Source organism: Ostrinia furnacalis, unplaced genomic scaffold, assembly GCF_004193835.3.
Source record: "Ostrinia furnacalis isolate ACB-3 unplaced genomic scaffold, ASM419383v2 OfSCF4655, whole genome shotgun sequence".
NCBI classification, from domain to species: domain Eukaryota; kingdom Metazoa; phylum Arthropoda; class Insecta; order Lepidoptera; family Crambidae; genus Ostrinia; species Ostrinia furnacalis.
In genome coordinates, this window is record NW_021134894.1 from 229,301 (window position 1) to 244,329 (window position 15,029).

At 42.1% G+C, this 15,029-nt stretch overlaps 1 protein-coding gene and 1 long non-coding RNA gene across 2 annotated transcripts in view; one reads left to right on the forward strand and one right to left on the reverse strand.

Moving 5' to 3' along the window:
• The window catches only part of LOC114359754 (ankyrin repeat and KH domain-containing protein 1), a 124,332-nt gene that overhangs the window by 3,284 nt on the left and 106,019 nt on the right, over positions 1 to 15,029 (forward strand). The window contains exons 4-6 of the mRNA XM_028314252.1: positions 7,974 to 8,094; positions 12,399 to 12,525; positions 14,428 to 14,583. Of these exons, the coding sequence (XP_028170053.1) occupies positions 7,974 to 8,094; positions 12,399 to 12,525; positions 14,428 to 14,583 (404 nt within the window). The remainder of the gene's footprint in view (positions 1 to 7,973; positions 8,095 to 12,398; positions 12,526 to 14,427; positions 14,584 to 15,029) is intronic.
• On the reverse strand, positions 662 to 2,752 carry LOC114359769 (uncharacterized). Its single transcript, XR_003656446.1, has 2 exons — positions 2,149 to 2,752; positions 662 to 1,862 (listed from the first exon to the last, which is right to left on the reverse strand). It is a non-coding gene; the product is annotated as an uncharacterized LOC114359769 (long non-coding RNA).

Below are 15,029 nucleotides of genomic sequence, written 5' to 3' on the forward strand. Positions count from 1 at the left end.
AGCAAAATTATTTTTATTAAAGTTTTATCCTAATTCTTTAATGCAAAATAATACTAGTAGACAATAATCCTAGCCATATACTTGGCGAGCGACTTCTCTTCTGTGCAATTGGAAGGCTCCACGCATCGCCCAGAGTGTTCCACGAACCTGAAAAATAATTAGGACTTAAAATAAAATTGTTGAAAAACTAGGTGGACCGACGATCTGGTAAAGGTCGCGGGAAGAGCCTGGATGCGGGCAGCGCAGGACCGTTCATTGTGGAAAACCTTGGGGGAGGCCTTTGTCCAGCAGTGGACGTCATTTGGCTGAAACGATGACGAAAAACAAATACATGTTTATAGTGTAGCCTTATTTAAAAGCTGCCACGACATGCGCATAGATTGCGCGGAAGCGTAGTATCGATCAAAGTCTAAAAAAACTCGAGAATTTAAGAATTTAATTCAAGCCAGCAGGGCTAAGATGCGCGCCGTGATAAACTGCTATCGCGGCGTTATATCGATTTTGACGTCACTATATCGTTTTATCTACCGGCGCTAACATGGCACCCCGAAAATTATCATGTCATCTGTCAAAATGTGATAGTGATAGATTTGTTTTTTTTTTTGTGATAAACCTGGCAAGCCCTAACATGAAGCGCTAACTATATCATATTTTGACATCACGATAGGATAGGATGTGGTGTTTTTATCGTCCTCGATCCTTGCCCACGATAGCAAGACGATAGGAGATTAACTTTTTTGCAAGCTACTTTAACTCTATTTATTTATCATTTATAATGGTAAATGACATTTTACGACTAATTTGAGGCTAGTAAAATTCAAAGAAAGGAATCTAGCACCTTTGTGATACTTTTACTTCTAGGTGGAGATTGAGTTCTAGTTCAAGAGTTTATCAGTGTGAGGCGAATCTTGCGACAGTTTATAATCGCTAGCTGCAAAATCTTAGTGCTCCCACAGTCCCACCCACATATTAATTATTACATTACCTACCTTGTAAAATAACCATTACTTACCTACTTAGGTAGGCAGTCAACAGTACATCAGACAATACATATTAAGTTGCAAATGTCGTGAGATACCCCACAGTGTTTAGCTTGATTTAAGTACCTACTGTCATCTGTACATAATCTTGTAAAATTATTGAAAATGGGGCGGAATGTGGTGACCGAGCTTCTTGTGTCTACATCAAACAGTGGCAAGGTCATTGTCAGAAATTAGCATTGGGTGGGATGTGTAATCAAACTTGCTATAATAACAATGAGAATAAATGAATTTTACTAATTTTATAACTTGATGGTGATACCATACATACATTCCACATTACTATCAATCTAATTCCTCCATGTGGTCTTTTTTAAGGGCTTTAATGTGACAGGATGATAATCTTGTACAATTTATTCCATTATAATAAATTCATCATCATCTCAGCCATAGGACGTCCACTGCTGAACTTAGGCCTCCCCCAATGCTTTCCATGTTGCCCGATGGGGCAGCAAGGTTCTGGGGTGGAGGCCGGGTACCGGAATACGCAGCGTGGGACGTCCACCCACAAGGTGGACCGACGACATCATAATGGTAGCAGAAAGGCGCTGGACGCAGGCAATAAATTCATTATTGCAGTGTAATTTCAAAATAATTCAACCATTATTTACAAAATCTTTATTTGGAAAACTTTTGTTTTACAATAGCTATTTATAATTTCAAATACAAACAGAATTCCATGAATTGGTTAGCCTAGCCAGTACCCTTGAAGTTTTTCTTGCTGATTGTTATTGTAAATTTTCATGATAGTGAGCAAGACTTGATTATGTCTGCTTTAGAATGAAATAATCACTCATAATCCCACACTTCTTCATCCACTGTCTGAAAAAAGAAAGAATATTATTTAAACACAATTATAAATATTACAATTACATAAACAGTTCATAAATAGAAACATTTACTTAATCCTATTTGTATTTTAAGTTTACATACAAAATATTGATCACAGTATTATTACACGGTGAAAGAACTATGTGAAATAAATATAGGAAAGAAGGTGAAAGCTTATTTGTAGGAATAAAGATATTTTTCCTTTTCTCCGGTGCTGTTACTTATGAAAATCAAGATCTGCGGAGTATAGCTAATATTTTAGACTTTAGGTACTTACTTTGCTACTTATGAGTGTAACTTTATTTCTCAAATCTCAATAAACTTTCTGACTGCTTCATGTAAGTTGAATAATTACTGTAAACCTCGCATTATGGGGTAGGTAGTGGAGTTCGGTTATTCTGTTAATTTTGAAGACTTCATTCTTTAATACTATCGGTATGATTAGGAATTCTTCATTGTTTTTCTTTAACTTGGTTATCTCTTCTTTTGATATTTTCCGTACTTTAGAAATATTAAAATTATGACTGGAAACATAAAAATACAATTTTAAAAACACAAACAAATACAATCAAGCAGTCATGTAATGTCAACAAAATTGACATAACTTTTTTTTAATGACGTTCTCACTGCTTTAAGATATGTGTTTTTAGCCGAATTAGTAGCAGAAATGAACGAGATTGAACGAATGAGCTAAAATATTTCAAGGTTGGCCAACATAATAACGCAATTTTTTCTTAATATGGCAACAATTCGGTTATCACGCGATAGCGGTCGATAGACTTTTCTATCGATGGTCCCATGTTAGGGAAAATGATAAAATTATCTACGTGATCGAAAATTGTCTTATCATATCATGTCATTGTCGATGCGCGCATCTTAGGCCTACAGGAATCCAGCATATCAACTGCATGCCTTAGATAATAGTGACTAAAGGTAGAAGTAAATTGACCTACTAGCTTGACCGCCGATAACGGAAATATAAAAATGCAGTTCCATTTCTTTTCAAAAGGAAGGAAGGAAGGAATGGTTTCTGAGTACTTTCCTACCCTCCAGGTGGCATTACAAAATTCCACCCTGTATACTTGTCAGGGTGGAAAACTTCGACACCGCGATGCAGGATTGTAGGCGCGGCGCCTTAGTAAGTAGGTGTCAGCGCCATCTGTTGGTGTTGACTGTCACTAGACTTTAGTGGCGCGTCGTAGATGTCGCCACAGTACGATCTATAGTCTGGTCTGCGAGCACGTAGAAATTTGTCCAATGACCCTAAGCTACCCATCCTTATCGCTCGCGCGTAATTATATTGCTGTCGCGACTGTGCGTCGCGCGCCCGCAGTGAGTGTGCGAGCGCGACAGCAACATAATTACGCGCCATTGGACAAAATTCTACGTGCTCACAGACCGGGCTTTAGTAAACGGTCGTGGGAAACAAGATCTTTTGGCTGAAACGAATGAACGAAGGAATTCACCATACCCTCTCTTACAAAAGCAGCCAGCCAAATGCGCGCTCAGACAGTGCGAGTTTGCCAGCTTGACAGTAGGCAGGCCCTCGTCGTGTCCCTGCTCTCTGTTCTCTATGGCTATCTTCAAGTAGTTCAGGATCTTCTTTATATCGAAGATCCCGTTTCGGAGATCCATGTTCGAGCCCAGGATCTTTTGGAGGAGTATCTGTAACAAGGGTGACACATTTTTGTTAAGGCAATAGAGTGTAGCGTGTGACGTCCACCCACAAGGTGGACCGACGACCTCATAAAGGTAGCAAAAAGGTGCTGGTCGCAGGCTGCTACCAACCGCGCGATATTGGAATCATTGGGGGAAGCTATACCCACCTCTCGTTCTCACCGCTGCAACTCCTGTGCAGCCAGTTGATATTTTAGATCTACAGCTTACCGCCAATAAAATACCAACTTGGCCATCAGGCTAAGTTTATCCCGGGGGAAAGTAACAAAATTAATCAGAAGAACAAAGGAGGAGGTAACTCCTCCTCAATACTACTCCTAATCCAAATATTTTAAAATACCTCTTCCGAATATTTAACAACGAGCGGGTTATAAAATGTGGCGGCTTCCAGTCAGACACCTGTGTGGCTGTCGTTCGCTTCTGACGCTCTTAGAAATGTGGCCGTAGCGCGCGACAGCCACTGGTGGCTGTGGTCGGTGGCCTATTTGCGCCGACACTTAGATCTATGATCTATACCATAGCACTAAAACACATAGACGATTATACTAACCCTAGTCATGTCATTGTCAAACTTGATCTTCGTCGTGTATTTATTCAGAACGTTTGTCAATCCATTTAAAAAATCCATCTCTACGTTTGACCTTCTTGTGCATTTGCCCAATATCCTCTTCAGCATGTGTGGTTTGATCGCAGCCTTTTTCAGAAGTGTAGAGCATTTATTTTCTGTGGTGTCCGCCATTTTGTCTATTTCCTTTTGGAGGTCGGTGAAGAAGTTCTTATGGTGTAACAGTTTTTTGAAGTCTGCAACAAATAATTTAGTTCAGAGCCTAGCTAGAGGTCCTGTAGCCTTATTCACGTAACAAAACTTCAACGACAACAAATCGCTGAGTTGCGATCCTATCGAGTAATCGTTCTATCGAAATGACCCTTGTGAATACGGATTTAGAACTGTTTTTCAATGGGACGACTTCTGAACGTCAGCGAGATTTTGACTGTGTCAAAATACGTGAATTAGGCCACTGTAAAAGAAAACTGGACTTATCCCACCACTGCCACCCTGTATAGATAGCCAGCCATATTCCTCTTATATTCTTCTGATTAATTTCGTTGCGGGTCCAATGACAGTTTAACTTTCCCCCGGGACAAACTTGACCTTCACTGTTAGGTTTTTATTAGCGGTCAAGCTGTAGATTCTGGCTACACAGGAGTGCAGCGAGATTTGGGAATAGTCCCGTAAGCCTATTCGGTCTTGAAAATGACTTTTTATGACAGATCTGCTATGCACCAATTTATGGTCTCGGTCGCGCGGGGTGCGGAGAGTTTGATCCGAGCAATCCGAGCGTCATTATTGTAGTGTGCGTGTGCACTCATGAATGATTTAGCGTGTACCGATAACACTCAAACATTAGCGGAAGAATGGTGGGGCGCGTCTTCGTGGATGAAACTATCTATAACACCTGGTGTTTTAGGTTAGGCACCATTGTCAGCCATTTTCTTAATGCACTCTCTTACCTTTAAATGTCTCTTTAACCGAATACTTATTGCTCCTCCTCACAAAGTTGAAGGTTCGCCTCTTAACCTCGTTCTTCGGCACCTTGACCTCGTTCGACGAGGTGTTATAGCTTAGTTTGAGCTCGGCCTCGATGGAGCTGAGGATCTGTCTCGACGAGCTCAGATCGTCTCTGATGATGACGTCATCGGCCAGTAGGCTGCGGTAGTCTAACATTTTCAATCTGGAAGTAAAATCTCATAAAACTTTTTTATTTTTACAAATAGACTTTTACACGTCCCAGTATTAACCCTACCACTGCTTCGGGACAATAAATGGGCCAGTGCTGAGAAGAAGCAGCGCGAGAAACTCGGTCTATCACTCATTATCACTACTTCGTCATCATCATTTCATTCACAGGACGTCCACTGCTGAACATAGGCCTCCCCCAATGATTTCCATATTGCCCGATTGGTAGCGACCTGCATCCAGCGCCTTCGATATCTTTATGAGGTCCACCTTATGGGTAGACGTCCTACGCTTTGTTTTCCGATACGTGACCTCCACTCCAGAACCTTCTGCCCCATCGGCCGTCAGTTCTGCGTACTATGTGCCCTGCCCTTTGCCACTTCAGCTTGCTAATCCGTCGGGCTATGTAAGCAACTTTACTTTATATTACTACTTATCGAAGGCTAGAGATTTGCTTTGGCTTATAAATTATGTAGTTTGTTTGGTCATATTAAATCTATGTGAGAATAGAACATCGACAGTTCATATTGAAGATCAATAATAATACAGTGAAGTTCGTGGGAAGCGAGTGGATGTGTTGATGGGAACTTTGGTTTAAAATGTACCTTTCTATGGCATATAGTACATTATGACAGTTCACAGGGCAGGAGACCCCTAATGCTGTCCATGGCATGGCGTTTGCGTCCTCACAGAACACTCTGCCCTCTGAAACAGAAAAAGTAACTAATCATTCGCTCGACGAGCACTGGCCCATATTACTTGTCCCGAAACAGTGAGGTTGGGACGTGTAAAGGACGAATCATACTTATCAACCCGAAAACGGATCGTAACCGTACCAACTCGAGGTGGTCATTATTCTTTGTTCGAAACTCCGTACTGCTGCTGCAACGACGCCCACTTATCCGCACCGCAACGTAAACGCCTCGCATCGCGGTTGACAGCGATATTCTGTTGATCACGGTGTTGATCCCTTTCCGGGTTGATAAGTGTGCTGTGACTTTAAAAATGCTCTTTGGGAGTCTACTTGCATAAATAAACGATTTGACCAGCTTGGGAAATGTAGGCCAAATCCTCCATTTGACTGTAGTAGGTTAGAGGGTCGTACTCCTGCTCATCATCATCATCATCTCAGCCACAGGACATCCACTGCGGAACATAGTTCCGGCAACAACATTTGTTCCGGCGTTTCTTCTCAGAACTTGCCATATGTTTGTCTCGAAGCGCTGGTAGGGCCCAAAAGATAAGGAGACATGTAAAGTGCCCCATAAGGGCTACCTTTTTTTTTTATTATTTACTATATTTTGACGTTCATAAGTGCCACTTGTGGTCTTAACTGAATAAATATTTTTGATTTCGATTTTTATAAGAATAAGAAAACTATAGGCTTCCCCTAATGATTTCCACATCGCCCGCTTGGTAGCGGCCTGGATCCAGCGCCTTCCTGCTACCTTTATGAGGTCGCGTTCCTGCATTGTAGACTACGCCCGTATTCACAAACATGAATTACTATGAGGTCTCACAGTGCGCGTGGACGTACAGGATGACACACGAACCAGTCACAGAGCTCTATTCAACGCTGTGCGTTCGATTTGCTGCTTCACTTAAGCAAGTATCGTTTGTGAATACGGGCATAAATGATCTGATGATAATGATATTTGAAACCTTTTTACCTGCTAAAGTGAATCGAACCACGATCACAGACCAAAGTATAAACATTTCTCTCGATTTCTGTACCATTTCACTATCAGCCCATTATGGGACTATGAAACTAAATGAGGCTTAAACAATTACGCAATTTTGTGTTGATAGCTATCATAAAATTTTTAGTAGGTATAGTGCATTGAAGTAATATTGTACGTAGTACATTATAACTCAATGGTATAGTGCTTGATTTTCCACTTGAAATAGCTGAACCGGCGAACTATGTACCGCCTCTGTTGCAAAGTCACTGCTTCGTCAACTAATGACATGACAGCGTCTTTTTCCATCGATTATTGTACAATCAGTTGCTAAGATTCGTAATAACTCCGCCATTCAGTAGTCTATCTAAATAATATATAACTCAAAGGTGACTGACTGACTGACATAGTTATCTATCAACGCACGGCCCAAACCACTGGACGGATCGGGCTGAAATTTGGCATGCAGGTAGATGTTATGACGTAGGCATCCGCTAAGAAAGGATTTTACGAAACTCCACCCCTAAGGGGGTGAAACGGGATACGAAGTCGCGGGCGGCCGCTAGTTTAAGCATGAAAGAGTAACAAACATCCATCCATCCTCACAAATTATGAATTTATAATACTAGTTAAAGCTCGGTCTGTGAGCACGTAGAATTTTGTCCAATGGCCCCAAGCTACCCATCCTTATCGCTACGTGCTCACAGACCAGACTATAGTTGGAAATAGGAGAGGATGAACGACGACTTCATAAGCAGGCCGCTACCAACCGGTCATTATGGAAATCGTTGGGGGAGGCCTATGTTCAGCAGTGGACGTCCTATGGCTGAAATGATGATGATGAGGAGAGGATAGGTAAGGCAGTAGGATAGAATATATCTTTTTTATGCATAACGAGGCAGGTATTTTACTGCAATCGCACTAAGTGTTAAGTTAGATGCAGTCTAGGAAACCATATCAAGGAATATCTAACGAATGTTTGAAGATATTTTTTGTATTTTTTGGCAGATGAGAAACCATTCAAGTGTGTGTTTTGTGACTACGCCTGCCGGGACAGTTCTACGCTACGAAAGCATCAAGAGAGGCACATGGGAATCAAGAAGTACCCTTGCGATATGTGTAACAAGAGGTGAGTCATCATCAGCTCATTCAGACTCCACTTAATAAATAATAATTATCCTGCTTTCGCCTCCGAGATNGATGCCTGATTTGAAGGCGCCGTATCCTCCAACCACTCTGGGACACTGGGACCGGCGGGCAGGAGGGTTGGGTCAAGGGGCGCAGCAACCTTAGATAAGGAACGGCCGGGATGCACAGAGGTAGGCGCATCCCCGGTGGCAGCTCCAGGTTGTCCTGAAATAGGCACGTTAACAAGAGCAGATTTACCTGGGCACGCAGAGATAGGCGCGCCCGGAGAGGCAAACCTGCTGGTAGACGATGCCTGATTTGAAGGCGCCGTATCCTCCAACCACTCCGTAAGATTGCGGCTGCTGTGACGACTGGAGCGAGATCGGCTGAAGCTGGCTTCTATATGGGCGAGTTCCGCTTGCAGCTCAAGCTCACTCGCCACGGCTTCGGCAGCTTCTAACCGCGCTCTTTCTTCAGCGGCGCGCACGCGTTCCGCTTCCGCGCGCGCTCGCGCTGCGTCGGCAGCTCTGCGAGCAAACTTAGCCTGCGCGGCGAGGGTGCGTGCACGAACTGTGGCCGATGAACGGGATGACAATCCTGTAACAGATGCCGCGTCGGCGGCCGCCGCGGTGGCGGTCGCGACTGGTGCGGGGTCGGGTGCAGCAACGTGAGGGGAGCTCCGTATGGGCTGCCTAGCCTCGGCCATACCCAAAAATGTTAAGAATTGGGATAAAAAGGGATAAATGATACCCAGGCTCAAGGAAGGGAAAGCGATATAATTAAAAAGATAAAAGGAAGATACAGGAATACGGGAATAGAAGAGACAGCGAGATGACAAGTGACATATAGAAAAATATAAAAGCATAAAAACCATAAACGCTATCAAAAGAGGCCGTTCGTAACAGACAGGTTAAATTGGTTGGATAAAATTAATGGGAGATTGTAATGTGAGAATACTCGTTATGGCTTAGAAGTCCTACTCCAAATCACGATTATAATACTTTTGGCTAGATCTGCCTCTTTCTTTTCCTATTCATAAAATATCTACTCTTTGAATTTTGATCAATCCATCCCTCTCACTTTTCAACATGCGACATTTTTCAAGAGCCAAATGGATACATTGCAGTAGGTAGGCGTAGTTCGTATTTTACAAAACTTAATACTGATTCATTTCAATTCTGCATTTATTTGCAAATAAATATTATAAAAAAATTGTCACCGAGACTAATTTATTACTTAAAAATATTCCCTTATAAATTACTAAAAAATATTCCCTTCTATTTACTTATTATGTTAAACATGATACTTACCTAGCTTTAGTCAATTTAAATTCAAATATACTCTCAGAATTTACATAATACTTCTCCAATGGTAGCCTCTAATCCTCCAAGAATCTTCAGATCCTCCATCTTGATACAGAACTATCAATACACATTTGAATGCGAGGCGAATGAGCTTAACCCAATTGTATGGCCCTCATAAATAGTCATAACAAGCAATTTCACACGCGTACCACGAAGTCCTGTCGCAACCAGTCGGCGACAGTTGCTGTCGTTTATCGCTAAACTTCCATACAAACCGCGCGACGTTGCCAGCGACTGTTGCGCGATATTTTGTGGAGCTGTTTCATGGTAACGGCTTAGTTTAGAATAACTAACAAATAATCTTGTCTAATTGGCTCCCAAAGGGTTGGGGTCTTGGGGTGTATGTAGTAGATATAGATATGGGTCGAAGGAGGCGCGGCCAAATCGAAACCGTACAACAGTACACGATATGCTTCCAAGATTCCTTGGTTTGAATCTCGGAGATTTGCGGTCAAACTGGGTTTCAGGATTAGGCAAAACTAGTTTTACAGTCAAATATGTTTAACGTAGATCTAGATACGTGTTCTTTAGTTTTGATTGTTGGACTTTCTCAAGACCCAGAACTCTAGGTACTTTGATTCTCAAATGAGTCGCATAAATTCCACCAGGGAACATGATTATCAGAAAATATATTATTATTCTGTGCTTTAGAGGGCACGTTAAAATATTGGTCCGATTGAGATTTGTGTCTATGGCGGTTCAAAAAGGCTGACACGAATTTACTGATCATAAGATTTTACATTCTAATTTTACCCAAGAAAATCCAATTTCGGGTGTACATGGGCGACGGCAATTGCTTACCATCAGGTGATCCGTCTGCTCGTTTGCCTCCTATCACATAAAAAAAAAAAAAAAAAATTTCAAATGCAATAAAAAACACGATTAATATTCCTTTTCCTTCAATGTGTTCCTGAAGCAGCCTGTGAAGGTAGTCAAGCATATTATCCACATCATTGCCCCACAGTTGGCGATTATATTTAACAACTGTGTGGATAAGGGGGTCTTCCCGGACCTTATGAAGCATAGCAAAGTTCTGCCGCTCTTTAAGTCTGGCAGCAGGCTCGACCCTGGTAATTTTAGGCCAATTTCAATCTTACCAGCTTTAAGTAAAATTTTTGAGAAAATTATACAAGAACAGCTTACGATCTATTTCACTTTAAATAAACTTTTTCATAGTGAACAGTATGGTTTTACTAAGGGTCGTTCCACTACCGACGCNTGTTAGACGCTTTGGTTTCAGTACATGACATAAACCTATTTTTTGTTTCTTGAACTTTGTTTGATATTTAGTCATAATTCATATTTTATCGTCTGGCGTAGAGATTTCTACACGATTAACATGAATTAATTCCAATTAATTCGCCTTAGAATGGCGACCATTTTTTTTTAGACGTTAATGCGTTTAGACGCTAATACGTTTTTTCACTAAAATAAATTAAAAAAAAAAAAAAATGATCAAACGAACTTACCAAGTGAAGTTCGATCTCAATTATCCTGTTTTCGCCGAAGAGATTTAAGGTCCCTCCCAACCCGAAGATTTCTATATCTTCTTCCCTAGAGGTAAACGTCAATGTCATCTCTTCTCTAAATATAATGAGACCGCTCGGACACCGAGCCCACAGCGTGGTAGGGGTGGGGTTGCCCGCTCTTTTGTTTTTTACTACTACTACGCTGAATATTGTGTGCGGATTGGCTTGTCGTACAGGGGTACTACACGGTAAAATAAATCTCTTCGGCGAAAACAGGATAATTGAGATCGAACTTCACTTGGTAAGTTCGTTTGATCATATAATAATAATAATAATAAATATCCTTGGACATTTTACACTACGCTTCTAGTCCCAAACTAAGCAAAGCTTGTACTATGGGTACTAGACAACGGATATAAACATACTTAAATACTTTTTTTTTGTAAATACATACATTTTATACATAGAAAACACCCAGTCCAATACAAACATATATGTTCATGCACACAAATGTTTGTACTGTGCGGGAATCGAACCCGCAACCTCCAGAATAGCAGTCCGTTTCGAACCACTACACCAAACGGCCGACTATCTAGACTTCTTCTTCTTCTTCTTGTCGTGTCGACAACAAACCTACACAGTGTCAGCCCAAAACTCCGCTACAAGAGTGGCGTTGTCAGTAGCCTTCATTAAATCTTCCTGCGTGCAGTTGTTTGGGCACGCAGGGCACGACATCATGTGCTTCGTCGACTGGGGAACAAAACCACACTTGCACTCCAAGTTCGAGCCATCCGAGTATCTCCATATCAGAGGCAAATGAAGGATTTGACCTACACTATGGCTTTATGACTTTAGCTTTTACAAAAGACGTCTAATGCAGGGCAAAGGCCTCTCCCAAGGATTTCCATACCTCTTACCGGATGACCTGACATAGGCAGGCCTACCACTAGGTGGACCGACGATCTTGTGAAGGGTGTGTGAAGCACCCGGATGCGTTCAGTGCAGGACCGGTCGTTTTGGATCCTTGGGGGACACAGTACAAGCTTTGCTTAGTTTTAACCGCCTCTGTGGTCTAGTGGTAAGACCACCTGCTTCAGACGCAGAGGTCCCGGGTTCGATTCCCAGTGGGGGCAGATTTTTCTGTTCGGTTTGGTTGGTGGTAGGGTTTGTTCTAAGTCCGCCTGGCTAGCTACTAATAGCTACCACCAATACCACCATCTTACCTAAGTTTGTCGCCATAACAACAATGTTAACAGCATTGTTGTGTTCCGGCAGTTAGAGGTAAGATAGCCAGTTTCTCCGTGGTTGAGGATTCCGGGTGAAGCTCGCTTCCACCTTCGGCCTGATCGTCATTTACCATCAGGTAAGATACAGGCCAAGAGCTTCCTCGTTGTGGATAAAAATAAAAAGTTTGGAACCAGATTGAACAGTGTAAAATGCTCATAAATATTTATGTTTTTGTTTGTCCACAGATTCTACTCAAAGTATCACCTCACCGCTCATATGAAGGAGAATCATATAGCCCCAGAAGACCGGAGTCACGCCTGCGACAAGTGTGAAGCTACCTTCAAAAATAAGCGAGGGCTCTTGACGCATAAGGTATGTATATGTCACCGTAAAATTGTGAATTCCGTCAGATTATAATCTGACGTAGTTAAATTACAATCTAACCTAACCTAACCCTCTGTTAGTTTACAACAGCGGTTCCCAAACCTATTTGGTCTACTGCCCACTTTGAGAATAAATTATTTTTTAGCGCCCCCTTTTTTGTAGTCAATAGTCGAGCTCAGTCGGTGTCTAAGAGTCCTCCTAGTAGATGACGCCTCCCAAGCCTCTACACAACGTCCCGATTTTTTTTCTGGGTCTCTTACCGCCCCCCTTTAAGCCTGCAGCCCCCACAAGGGGGCGTTATCGCCCACTTTGGGAAAGACTGGTTTACAATTTCACGTTTCATCCACTCGGACGCGCCCCACCATTCTTCCGCTAATGTTTGAGTGTTATCGGTACACGCGAATGCTCCATGAGTGCACACGCACACTACAGTAATGCCTTACGGCTTGCTCGGACCACACTCCCCGCACCCCGCGCGACCGGGACCAAACATTGCGCGCGGCCGAGTGGATGAAACGATTCTATAAGTATGTTGTTTTAAACTTTCATAGTCACTAACATAATTATTATTACTGACGGGGTTGCTACCATCACAATGATCTATAAGTAGTATATCCGTTAAGCTAGCACCCATAACACAAGCATATTAGTTAGATGGCCATGGCGTTGTGTTGTGTGAAATTGTCCAAAGATTTATTTACATATACAGGGTGTTAGGTAAATGGGTATATGAGCCGACACTAGCCCATGTTAATATGGTCATATAAATGGTATGGTGAAGTCAGAAAATTGATATCTTTATTTTAATTATTTTAATTTTCATACAAATCGGATTTTATAAAATTTATTTTGTATGAAAATTAAAAAAAATAAAATGATGATATCAAATTTCTGACTTCACCATACCATTTAGTGTCGGCTCATATACCCATTTACCTAACACCCTGTATAGCGACTTCGTATGCGTGGACCTCGTTTTACCTCTGTTAGATATCATGTTGATAGATGGCGTTTCACGGCTTCCCCCCGCATGAATATTTACCAATGTCAAAAATAGTAGTTTGTCCAGCGCTGTAGATTTTTACCAATGACGATAGATAGCGCTTTTTAGGCCTCAGCCTCGAACTTACCGGGCACCGGCGCGGGAGCGGCGGCGGCGCGGGAGCGGGGCGGGCAACGCAGACCCGTTCTCGAAACAAGCGGGCAGCTCGCGCGGCGCTTTAGCGGCGAAGTGTTGTGTTCGGGGTTGTGTTGTCGAGATATTTGTTTTTATTCGCAAACGAAATGTCTGAACAACGGCGACAATTTTATTTCGATTCAAATTTATTCCTAACGCTCGATTTAGTGTGGGCAAAGGAAGGAGTGCGCTGCCCGCTCGTTGCCCGCTCCCTCGCCGCTGCCCGCTCGTTGCCCGCTGCCGCCCCGCTGCCGCGCCGCTGTTTTCGAGAACCGGTCTATTTGATTTTACGCATAAGATCCTGCCGCTCCCGCGCCGCCGCCGCCGCCGCCCCGCTGCCCGCTAAGTTCGAGGCTGAGGCCTTAGACACGTCTTATTTATTTATTGAAATTGATTTGTCACATATCGTCATAAATTGTTGGTGTACCTAATAAATAAATAAATAAATAAATAAATTATAGCCTATATTATGGGTTATAAACAATAATACTGTAAAGTTTCATCAAAATCCGTTGAGTAGTTTTTGCGTGAAAGAGTAACAAACATCCAGACATCCACACAAACTTTCGCATTTATAATAAAAAAACTCATAAAACTCATTTATTTCTGTAAATAGGCTTTAAAAATGCACTTTTACACGTCCCAGTATTAACCCTACCACTGCTTCAGGATATTAGTAGGAAGGATTTATTTATTTATCCTTTTCTCCCTAGAACTTAGTCCACGAGCGGACCAAAGCGTGCATATGCAACGTCTGCGGGGTGCGCATACCCAACAAGTACAACCTGAGCTCGCATATGCGCACGCATATCAATGTCCGCCCGTACAAGTGTGCCTACGACGGGTGTAAAGCCAGTTTTAAGGATAAGGTGAGTTTTTTCCCACTAATACAGGGTGTGGTTTTATAAAACAACGATCATCTCAAGGGTGGTAGTATACACGACACTGATGCCAAAAAAATACACAGTTAACTGCAAAGCTTAATAGACATAATGGTGAGCGAAAATAAGCCTTAACCTTTAAAATTAGACAAAAAAAAATTAAGATAAAGACAAGTTGTATCGTTAAATTGTTCTATAGAGCTTATTAAAAATTTTGGATACTGTTCGCAAATTCACCCTTTATTTTAAGCTTGCATAATATTATGCGACGTATGCGGGGGTACCCGTACAAGTGTGCCTACGACGGGTGTAAGGCCAGCTTTAAAGATAAGGTGAGGTTTTTCCTACTAATATAATAACGGGATTATTCCCACCTCTCGTTCCCACCGCTGCAACTCCTGTGTAGGCAGGATCTACAGCTTGACCGCCAATAA